This window comes from Aptenodytes forsteri, unplaced genomic scaffold (assembly GCF_000699145.1).
Source record: "Aptenodytes forsteri isolate BGI_AS27 unplaced genomic scaffold, ASM69914v1 Scaffold53, whole genome shotgun sequence".
Lineage (NCBI taxonomy): Eukaryota > Metazoa > Chordata > Aves > Sphenisciformes > Spheniscidae > Aptenodytes > Aptenodytes forsteri.
In genome coordinates, this window is record NW_008795909.1 from 2,122,728 (window position 1) to 2,135,207 (window position 12,480).

Consider the following 12,480-nt stretch of genomic DNA (forward strand, 5'->3'; position numbering starts at 1 on the left):
CCATTAACCAGGACTGCTGATAAATGATGGAGAGTGGCGTGGTGAGCTCCTCCGCCATGTCCCTCAGCAGGTGGTCCCTGCTTCAACAGGAGGCAGTGAAGAGTCAATCAGAAGCCAGTCCCCAGGTGTCCTGGGTCTGAGGAGGTCCCCCAGCACTCCAGGAGAGCAGCACAGGCCAGTTTTACCACAGATCCTGCTCACTTTAACAGGTGACACTTCACCCTTGAAAAGAGATCTCAAGTAACTCTAGGATAATCACTATACTGATGGCTTTCATCATCTTTGGGAATAACATCCCACAGTTTGAAGTTTTCCCTTCAAAAATAAGTGTAAACACACATCCAGTGTAGGGAAGGAAAAAAAGCACTACTTAGCAAATGCATACAGCAGCAAACACAACAAAATTATATCACTCACACAGCCTAGAATAAACACTTTGATTCCAAAACTCAACAAAAGTAACATTGGCAGAAAGAATGCAAAACTTCACCTCCATACAAACCCATTTAGTACATGGCAAGCTGCCTGCCCCCAGAAGTCAAATATATTCTCTGAAGGTTCACAGCAGAAAAAATTCAGATGGCCTTGTGCAGCTGGAGGCTGTTACCTTACAGAATCTAAATTCTTCCAATTGAGGAGTGTAAAACTGCACAATTAAAATAAGGAATTGGAAGAATTTAGAAATGCACTACTACTTATAATGTCTATTAACTGAAACAGCCTTTGCATTTTGTTTGGGGCATAAAAAAATTCCAGTAAAATTCTATATTAAAAAATTGGTTTTATAATTCTTTTTATAATGTTGCTGCAACATGTAAGGCTCTTAAACATGTTCAAGAAGCTTCTAAATTTTTTTATATTCCTGTCCTCTGTTCCATCTTTTACCCAACGTACCTATCTCCCACTAGAAATCCGTTTTAAAAATAGTTAGCTAATAAGAGCTCGAAATATTTCTTTTCACAAAGGATGTACCAGATCCGATACTGCATTTATCACTACACTGAGTCTGAAGTGAAGTAAATCAAATAATGTAATAGCCTTATTTACAAGAATATCAAGCAAAAGCTGTTCAGAAAGAATACATCAGTGACAGCAAGTCTCCCAATACTGCAAATGTTTCATGTGAGAGACAACTGCAAACCAGAAAGCTAGACACAGATTAATTCTACTGCTGAATGTACACTTTGGAATCATGCATAAGAGATCAAATTACATTTCAGCAAGGAATCAAAAGAAACAATTTGAAAAGCCATCACCCAAGCCACGAGAAAAGATGTATGTTCATTTAAAGCAGCCCATTACCAAAGCTATTGAAAAAAAATAAACAAGACCCACAGTAACAGCTGGGAGGTCACGAAGCTCCTGTCTTCCTTCTGTCCCAGTGTGCTCATTCTGGTAATGTTCAGACAGATCAGTGGGAGTTACACACACTTTCATACATAGTGGACAGATGAAGCCCTGTGAAATGCATATTTGTTTTTAAGAAACTAATAAAGACAAAAAAGCAGATTTGGACTCAAACGCTGTTCAAATTCTTATGCTGAAAGTTCTCTACAATCACCAAAAGCAAAGTTTGTTTTCCTTTTGGAAAGATAGTTTTTGCAAACCACATAATACCATGGAGAAGGCAAGAAGGAACAGTTATTAAGAACATGAAAATAAACAAATCTAAAACACACTTTAAAAGCCAGCACCATGCTGCATACTACTATATGTTTTCCAGACACTCTTGGTACCCCCTTCATGTGACAGAGGAATAAGCTGCATAACAAATTGTGAAGGGACCATTATAAGGCATCACATCAGATCCACCACACAGTTTCTCATAAGGGTGTTCAGATGTTTCACAGAGAGAGACAAGGGTGGTGTGGTGAGATTGCAGAAATACCCCTGCAAATTACTGCAAGTTTGCAGCAACAGGAGAGGCCTAGGTGCCAGTGCAGCTGCACACCTGGCTGGCACACTCACTTAGCAAAAAATATGCACCCTCCTTGGTAGAATTTAAAAAAAAAACCTCAGCATGCTCACCAGAGATTTACCAAAGCCAAAAGTTAAACCGGTTTCTGAAGAACAACAGCTTTACATCTTCAAGACAGACACTACATGCTTAAACACCAGGAAAAAGCAGGGTGGAGAGTAAAGTGCTCTGTGCCTCTCTCCACACTGCTGGCTGGAGGATGCCTGCACCTCCATGGCAGAGCACTACAGGGGCAGGTGGAGCAGACTGAACACAACCCTTCGTGCATGCATGGAGAGGTTGAGGCCCCTTCCAAAAAGGATGTCTGTGGCAAACCTGTCTAGCTAACACAGCCACATTACACTAATGAAAGCACAAGCACGCTAGTAGACTTACTGCAAGCATGGAGTTTTAGCAACCCTGTATTGCAGACAGAGTTGCACTGGGACCTAAGCTACAAAGGTAGGATAGGCTCAAACGTTTCCTCCTTGGGCAGATTGCACAGTGAATAAAAGAAGTATCTAGACTTGATTACAGGTCCATGTGTGATCTGAAGTGCTGACGCGGCCACAGATGGGACTAAAACAGATTTTCACCTCTCCTTGAGCAAGGAACAGTTTGAATTCAGAATTCCCCACTCCTTTTGTTTCATACTGCAATTCTCAAAAATCAGGATTGATTTTAACCAGGCTTGACAAGGTAGGAAACATGAGAATCTGCACAGATTTAATAATTATTCTCCATTTGAATCTTGCAGCAATACAAATTAGAAGATCTAGCCAAGAAACTGGAGTGAAAACAAAATCAACTGGTGGGAACATAACGATAAAATGGAGAGCAAACATTCTGCAAAGTCTGGCTACGGTGCTCCTGGAGACAAGTTCTCAGAGAGACAACACCTTAGGCCAGCTGCGCAGGAAAAGGAAGACCAACAGAAAGGCTCAAGTTGCATGCTGTAACGTGTGAATCTCAGGAGAATAAAAACCCATCACCAGCTTCGGAGCTTACTTTCAAACAGATTTTGAAATTATATGCTAAGCAGAACACGCCACTTGTAACTAGTGAAATTATTGACAAGTAAAAGATACCGTATAACATGAGAAAGTATCAACCAAAAGTGACACAGCAGCCTTTGGTCTGACCCAGTTTCAACTCAGTAGCAAGAAAAGCCAATGCTGCAATAGTGCAGGCACACCACCACTTTGAAAGCTCATGCTATGTCAGGAAAATACTACTACATTAGTATTGAGGTACCTTGTGACATCCACCAGCTGTACAGTCAGTGATAATGCACTCATCTTAGCAGAATTGTGCAATTTTAGCCAAACTTTGGAAAGAAGCTATTATCTCACTGCATATTTTTATGCCTTAATTAACTACAAAAGTAATGAGATTTTAGAATATTTATTTGCTTCAGGGACAGTGTAAATATACATACAAAACAGATTTGGACTCACAAATGCGTGACATATAACATGGAGCAAAATATTAAGGAATGTCTGATTATACTGACTGTAATAAGGCTTCAGGAAATAAGCAGATGCACAGATGGAAGGCAATTAGGATTTTAAACAGCACAGTGAAAACTTCTCTTATCTTTTATCATAGAAAACACAGGAGTATTTGAATCGTCATACACTTTATTCAGTGTAAGAAAGGGCACTTTGCTCCCTTTAATGCTGTAATAGGAGTAATTAACCTTGCACTGCATTTGTATGCTAAGCTTGAAACATTTTCAAGCTAGGTAATCAGGCTACATTAGCACAAACTAGCTTCAACAGCCAGTGAAGTCAGTTTGCGTTTTTCAGTTAATATTTGACAACACTGTAAATCCAAAGACATTGTAATATGGGATTGAAGCAAGAATAACAACTTATTCTGCTGGTTAAGTATGGCATACAGCACAAAAAATTGATAGGATTTAGAAGTGGTAGATTTACACACCAACACCAAACAAAAACCAACACGTTTGATATTTTATGAGGAGGAGGTGGTTTCCAGTATACATTATAGCTTAGCAGAAGAAAGATGAAAAGGGAGTATAAGTGTGACAAAATGTTAAGCCCTATTTTTCGGAACTCTCATAAAAGATTTATTAATGAAGAGTCTTAAGCCTGTGTCTCATTGCTTTTAATTTTAATAATTCATCTCTAGGATTGCAGGAAGGATTGCTTGTGACCATTTAGATAGATAAGCCTAATTAAGAGCTGCATATTTATATGGCTTTGATGCCCTTATTTTTATTTAAATAACAACCACTTCTGAGAAGAGAAAATAACAACCAATTCTTCTTTAGTACAGCTGTTATTGAGGTAGGGCATCAAAAAAGTTACTCCCAACAGCTTCATGAATTAGAGAAACAGCACCCAAGGTTTAAGACTCCAGTCCCACGTATGGTGCACAGTACCTCGGAGGAGCCTTCATTGTTCACGTCCACGGCATTTCCTGGTGTGGCAGATGAATCTGAATCTGAGCTCTGAGACCCACCTCTACCTGGAGTCTGAAAGAGAAGGAGGAGAGAAAAATTAGTGTCCACAGACTGCATTTAATAAAGCATGGTAGGTATCCATGAAGCTTCTCTTCTACTTGCTGGAATACAGAAGTATTTTCCCTCCACAAGAGTAATGAAGTAAACAAGCTGACAAGCAATTATATAATTTTCAGTGCAACACTTCAACAAAAGCTTTTATCCAAGACTCTCATACATCAAAGAGCAAGCAAACATCAGAAAGCAAAGGCCAGAATCTTCCCCTCATGAATGCTCAACACAAGAATTAGACTAAACTCTGCCCTTATATCACTCATTCTGACGTTAAATTAGTCTCTATATCAAATTGGGAAACACTAGAAATTACAGTCTAAACAGTTTCAGAAGTAGTAAACTAGTATCATACTACTTTCTTGATAACTTGTCTACAATCTGAACAAGCCTTTAAATACTTGAAAGATGGAAAACTAAAGAGTGAGAACCCTGTTGATACAATAAGCGCACAAGCAGGTACGCTGCCTTGATTTGGAAAAGATAAAAATAAAAATCAAGTGTCAAGCCTGTGGTAAAGTTAAACCATGTTAATCAGTAAGACAACCTATAAAAATAAAATCCTATGAATATGTTGGAAAGCAAAACAGTATTGATTTGAAAGTACAGCTTTAGAGAAAATAAGCAAATAAATTTGAAACACTACTTGATTCAAAATCTGGATGGATGAATCACAACTTATAATCCTTATTTAACTCTGACTTTGATTTAGATTTGATTTAACTTCTCTTACTCATCTCCAACATGCCACTACTCGACTGATGGCCGAAGAGTTAGCATTCTCGAAGCAAACATCAGTAAAGAAGTTATCTTAATACTGATACGCAATCCTAGTTTCAACAAAGAATAAAAGTTCATCATCCAATTCCATGATGACAATTGCAGATGGGATGAAGTAATGCTACCGCAGTATTTTAGCCCATCTGGAAATACTTGTAATTTTATAAAGGATTTTCTGATTTAATATAGGGGGATTAAAGATACAGATTTTTAAATATATAGATTGAAATCTAGAGAGAGAGGGACAGAAGTAGATAAATAGTTTTAGTTTCTAGATCTTGGCGTCTCCAAAATCTTATTTGTTTCAGAATTTTTTTGCTCAAATATATCCTCTTTTTTTTTTTCAGACAAATCAGCTGTATAACCTTTTATAAGATATCTGCAGCACACAGGCTTTTCCATACTTTGAAAATTAAGTATACTTTCCTGCTTTGTTTTGTAAAGGACGTTCTATTTCCAACTTTCATAAATATTACAGCCTTTTATTACTAATCAAATAAAAAAAATATGTAATAAAAAGGTCAAGTTTACTGATTAAGGACTTAACTCCCAGTGACATAGAGTTCAATTTTAGAAAGGCTCTGAAGACTAGTCAAAGGGAAGTGAGGAGGGGTGAAGCAGCGAGCTATCGGGGCTGCCAACAGTAAGGAGAGGACCATCTCTCCTCATTCCAGCCTTCCCTGGGGTCATCAGTTAAGTGATCAACATACGCTGGTTTTCCTACTCCCGTGTCTTTTTTATTTTAGCTGTTTAAGTTTTACTTTTTTATGTTTCTAAAGAAAATAAAAACACAACATAGTTTCTTTCTAGTACAGCATACAAAAGCAATAGGCAAGGTGACGCAAGCTCTCCAAGTTAGTAATAGGAGAGGCAAAAAAGGGTGTAAGCAAAGAATACGATGCACATGCAAAGCATGTCAAAGTGAAGGCATTAGTAATTCTCCTCCAGGTCACTGATACAGACAGTAAACAAGGCACATCCCAGCATGGACCACAGGTGCATGCTCATCAAGTTTTCATATGACATCTAACTGGGAGAACCAGTTGATACACTCAAGGGCAGGACTGCCCTTCAGAGGGACCTAGATGGGCTGGAGGAATGGGCCGATGGGAACCTCATGCAATTCAACAGGGACAAATGCGGAGTCCTGCACCTGGGAAGGAAAACCCCTGGCAGCAACACAGGCCGCTCTGCTGAAAAGGACCTGGGGCTTGTGTCAGACAGCAAGCCGAACAGGAGCCAGCAGGGTGCCCTGGCAACAGAGAGGGCCACCAGCATCCTGGGTTGTATTAGCAGGAGCCCAGCCAACCGACCAAGGGAAGTGATCATCCTCCACTGGCCAGCACCAGTTGGACCACATGGAGATACTGCATCCAGTTTTGCCTCTCCCAGTCCAGGGAGTACATTGATAAACCAGAGTGAGTTCAGCAAAAGGCCACCAAGACAGCTGGGGCTGGAGCACCTGCCCTGTGGGGAGAGGCTGAGGGAACAGGGCTGGCTCAGCCTGAAGCAGAGACAGCTTTGGGAGGGTCTAACAGCAGCCCCACCACCAGCTATGAGGAGGTCATCAAAAAGAAGAAGCCAGGCTGCTCCCAGCAGCACACAGTGGGAGGACAAGACACGAAAACCCAAACAAGAGAGGTTCCCACTCGACATATGGAAAAGCTTCTCCAGCGTGAGGCCACGCCTGAGCCGCCTGCTCCTGACCTCCAAGCTGGTCCTGCTCACAGCAGGAGCTCAGACTAGAGAGCCCCTGAACTCCCTTCCCATCCAAATTGTTCTGTGATCTCTGAAGCGCTGCCCTACAGAAACACACGTCCTGCAGGACAGCTCTGAAACTCAAGTTTAGTAACTCCATTAATGAAGACGTGGATTGTGTGCATTGACAGTCGGAGGAATAATATCTAAAACAATTGGTAAGGTGTAGTTAAGTTTCTCAGTAGACAGACAAGTTAGAATATTGCATCTAATGTTATAAACAGTTTTCTTTGGTTTATATAATTCAAGAGTTCCTTTCCATGCAATCCATAAACCACAATCATGCAACCCAGAGGTAAGGCTCACTTGTGAATCCATTCTGTGCGAAAACAAACAATCCAAAGAAGATGTATATACACACATATGTCTACATAAGGGAACATGAAGAGGTCAGGTGTCAAAGCTTTCTTCCACAAAGGAGCTGAACTTTCACAATATAAAAATCAATTTCTTATTGAGAGGAATTTTTAAAAAGGCTTTAGAAATCTGAACATGATAAAAAGGCTTTTGTATGGCAGCTGTTCTAGAAAGCCTGAGAACTTGGACCCCTATCTGTCCCAACATCTACATCCACAAGTAGAAATGGGATGTTTTGAAATGGAGAAAGTGTCAGCATTAATGGATATGCACTTCTCTGCTAATCCTTTACAAGAAATGGAAGCCTTTTGTTCCACTCTTCAGCTCCAAAAACTGAAGAATGTGCCTTCACATAGCCTTGGACAGAAAGACACGAGAGCAGAGGGAGAACCTAAACAAAAGTTGGTAGCCTGGGCAACAGCATTAAGAGATGGTCCAACCATCTCTTTAGACAGACGGCATATACCTCCACTTTTGCAATACCTGAGCGCATGCTTTCAGCATACCTAATGAATCATTTCGTCCCAAAACCAAGAATCTTCGGTGACAACTAGCACAATGTTTTCTTCACCTTATATCGCAACTTCTTATACAACGCTACTGTGCATTGTTTATCGCCCATCACATTTCACCCCAGAGTTGGCTGCATTTCACAATGAGATTTGCATACTAAGTTCTGCTAGTTCTAGCACTACAAATTGGAGATTATTAAAACCTCCAGGATGAAAGCTTATATTAAAAGTACAGTGTTATTACTACGTGATTGATTAAAGTATTTGCTTTATGAAACGCTTCAGACATGCTATAATCACACTAAAATGCACTGCATGGCATGTCTTATTACGCACAATATACAAGACAGAAATTATTAAACAGTACCTGCTAAAACCCTTTTAACATTTCAAAAAACAATGTGCTCTCTTTAAAAGAGAAAGCACAATTCCAAGCTAGATTTAGAAAGCTTAGTACAAATAGGTGGCATTTTCTGGTGAGTGGCATGCACAGGGAAGAAGAGTGGGAAGGAAAGAGGTCATTAAGTAACTTTCAAGATTGGGAGAAACACCCCATAGCATCCATTTGCAAAGTAGTACAGACTAGCAACAAAAATTTAATACAAATTTGCAAGGACATTATGGAAACCAAGACCATAAATGCAATTAACTTATCTTTCAAGGCTGTAATATAATTTAAACATCCTTCACCAGCCATATAAAGAATGGGGGATTGGGAATATTTCTTTAACTGATCATTGCATGTTCAAATAGGTTCACACACATTTAAGGTAGGCTCCCAGGCCACTGTTATATCATGTTCCATAAAAAAAATAAATCACAACACATTGAACAACTCAGACTTTGTGAACTAAGGAAAGATTCAGAACGATGCTCTTTGTTTTCAGTTGGACTATACAGGGGAGCAAAAGAATGACTTATGAATGCCACAGGAAAAGTAATTTTTCACACAGGCTCCTGTATATGTATTTTTACATAATTAACATTTGACCCTTAAAGGCATACCTGGAGTTGAAAGACTGATGCAAAATTAGGCTCTCACCGAGTGTATTTCTTTCCTAGCTGTCACGAGTTGTATTTGTTTACTTTGCAGAGAAGCATACGTTCCTACTACTAGCACTAGAGTTGTAGCAGTAATATGCTGAACTTCATAATGTCGTTCTCTCTTTTCTCAAAACTGCAAGCTAATATAAAGAAACATCATTAACAACAAAAAGGACGACAACGATTGCAGCTTGTTTTCTGAAAAGGAATAGAAAATTATATAATGAATGAGTTGAGCTAATGCATTAAAATGGCAGGGTATAAATATGGATCGCTACCGTATCATTTTTGCACAGTCATTTATCTGTCTATAGCTACACTCCATTCAGTTATGATACTCTTTTCAGCAGTTTTAAATTCAGAATAAATTAAACCTTTGAAAAAATATGTTAAGCCTTGAGAAAGTCTGAACAAATATGGATTTATAGTTTTCCCAGCACAGATTTAAATACTACAGAAGAGCACTATTGTCCAAACATATTAAGGTCCTGAAGCAACAAACAAGACACAAGCATGAGAAGATAAGAAGGCCAAAGCCCTTGTTATCAAACAACTCTTAGTGCTAGAAACAGAATACAGTGCAATACAGAACAGTAATATTGTTTACTTCTAAAGAAGTGTGACAGCTATTTTATGACTGTAAAATTTAATGACTCCTGACTTCATAGGGCATAAAACCTTTCTTTCCCATCGCGCCATCAGTTCCACACAAGCAGACCTTGTGCCCAGGAAGAGGCACACGCGCTCCCTTCAACCCCACAGGGAGGGCACAAGCACAGCTGCAGTTCAGCATCCATCCGAGTAAATACGCTATCTAGCGAGCCCTGCAATTATAAACGTAAAAAAGAAAGTTATAGGTAACGCATGAGATGCAATGCATCCCAGACAAGTAAATATCTCTGCTCCGAGCTGGGAGTAAGAGAAAAAGTGACTGTACTACCTGAGCTACAGAAATGCCTGCAAAGCCCTGTTCTCCACCTAGATGCCAAGATCTCAACACCAACAACTCAAGCATCATTAGAAACAGAGCAATAGGATCTTACCACCCAAATACAGACCAACTGCTAACAGCCAGTTAAACACAAAGAATGAAGACAAAAACTAATGTAAACAGTAGTCACACTGCCCCAACAGATGAGTCCTTCACTACAAAACATGAGAGATGGGAAGAAGGCTCAGAAGGTCAAAGTAATCAGTTTTCCACCAGCTGAAAATAAACGCCTCCTCGTTACAAAAAGTGGGGTTTTTCTTTTTTTTTTTTTTTCTCCAAGTTTTGGTATCTTGCAAATATAAGAAGTAAGCTCTGCTTTAACAGACCAGAGGCAACAGCCACTGTCCCACTAGTAGACGAACAACGTAGAGGGGACACAATGGCCACAAAGGGCCTTCGGAGTTGAACACAATAAAGAAAAGACAGCTCTCTAAAGAATACACTGACAAAAATCGAAATATCTGGGCAGGAAAGTTGTCTCTCGGCCATTCCACACAGATGTCTTTTGGGAAAGACTACCTTTTTCTAGATCAGCACGATAAACAATGCATGAAACTGAAAAGTGGCAAGAATGAATAAAAGGGGGGTTACAGTGCAAAAGTACAGAACAGATGGATCCCCGAGATGTCACATTGAAAACATACATAAAATTTAGAAACAGCTTGCAGGGAAAGGACCTAAAAATGAGGACCTAGTTGAAGACAGCATGGAGATACTAATTTCAAAAACTAAATGAGCAATGTTCAGTAGTAACGAGTATATAACACTTTCTATTTTGAAAATATGCCAAAGTCACTGTGAAGATGCTTTTAAAAACAGAAATTACAACTGTGGAAGAAATAAAAAGGTGATCAGGGAACAGAAGAAGTACAAAAAAGAAACATCTGATGTTTTAAAACTTCCGGAATCAGAATTTCAAATAAGTGACTAAAACTATAAACAGTATCTTTGTAGCTTTTGTATTCCTCCTTTGCAGCTCGATGGCCAGCTGAGTTACAAAAAACAGGAATGTAGTAAAGAATTCCTTTTTTTTTTTTAAACATACTTTCATAACTCAAGTTGTATCACTAGTCATCTGGCTAGAAAGGATGGCATCACCTATAGTCAAATAATAAACCCAATACATATTCAAGAAACTAAGTTTCAGTGACTGGAAGGTGGAGGTTTTTGCCAGCGACATTAATGACGCACAAGAAAAGGGTCAAGAGGAGGTTCCTTGGCCTTCAAATTACTGCCTCAGAGAGGTGAAAGATTTTAATACTTATGCTCTTTATGAACAAATTTGACAGCAAGCTAAGGCTCACTATTAACACCAAAGGACATTAAAAGTCTTTTTCATAGCTTGCCAACCGCAGATTGTAAGTCAAAATGGTATGTATGTGGTTGTGTATACAATCACTACTTTTATAAAAGGCCTAAAGCCCTTTTAATAAGAGTTGGATTTTTAAAAGCATAGTTATTTGCACCAATTAAAAGATTAACACCTTTAAAAATCTTGGCATTTCTCTATTTATTTTTGGGGCAGAAAGAAGTCTGTTTCACCTTTGTTTAGCAATTAGCTCTGCTGTAATCCTGTACTTTTCGGAAGCTACTGGGGAACGGTTATTTGTTTAAACTTTTCAGAGAAGATGTCTGTTTCTAACACACAAAAAACTTTTGCACCGACTTTAGATTTTTATAGGAAGTGTTTAGCTGAACTTATACTCAGGGGCAAATTTCCTTTGGCACTGTATCAAGCTTTTTCCTACATCATAGAAGCTTTCCTTGACGGCCTGTTATTTCTCAGTATCAATAAACATCCAGTTAAATGCTGCCAATATTTAATTAGATCCGTACTAAGTTTCCCTGCTTGTTAGCAGGGCTTCCCATCAAACTTCAGGAAGGAAGTTCTTCCCTGTAAACACGAAGCTCCAAATAGACCAAGAGCGATCTTCACCTGCTCAGGGTCTATGACCGAAAAACAATTTGAGGTATGCTTTACACTGAAAAAGTTGGCAGTATGCATACCGATGTACTTTCTTCCCCTCTGTTGACTCTCATTCTTGTAGCAACGCTTCCTTGCATGGCAGATAAGAAAAGCATGCCAGCATTTCCAATAAAACACCCTTTCACAGAGGTGTTACACAGACAGCACACTTCAAAAGAAACACCAGACAAAACACAGAGGGCAGCTGGTCTCCCCTCTATCCGTGAGCGCCTTCTGCACGACTCCAACACCGCTCTCTTGCGGTGCGGGATCTGGAGCGCTGCCTTCCCACCGCCGGCGTGACTCAACCCTTTTCGGTGCATCCTCCAGCCAAGCACCAGCGATGAAGGGCTCCCGGAGCCCTGAGCCATGCCGACACCTGCCCTTCGCCAGCACCTCCCTGACAGCTTCCACCCGAGCCACAAGCGGACTACAAGGCGGCCAGCACCGCCGCGGAGATATGAGAGGATTTTGGAAGGCGAGAAGGGTTTCATAAACGAGTGTCACAACTTGGCTTTTCAAACCAGTCTGAGCTGCCGGAAAAGCCGGTTCCTAAAATAAGGAAGACAGCTGGCC

The 12,480-nt window shown here is 39.9% G+C and overlaps 1 protein-coding gene across 1 annotated transcript in view; it reads right to left on the minus strand.

Annotated features, from left to right (window-relative positions):
* EEA1 (early endosome antigen 1) overlaps nt 1–12,275 on the minus strand; it is a 72,571-nt gene extending 60,296 nt beyond the window's left edge. The window contains exons 1-3 of the mRNA XM_019473417.1: nt 11,946–12,275; nt 4,365–4,457; nt 1,336–1,458 (exon numbers count right to left, since the gene is read on the minus strand). Coding sequence (XP_019328962.1) covers nt 1,336–1,458; nt 4,365–4,457; nt 11,946–12,275 — 546 coding nt within the window. The remainder of the gene's footprint in view (nt 1–1,335; nt 1,459–4,364; nt 4,458–11,945) is intronic.
* Nucleotides 12,276–12,480: the final 205 nt, after the last annotated feature.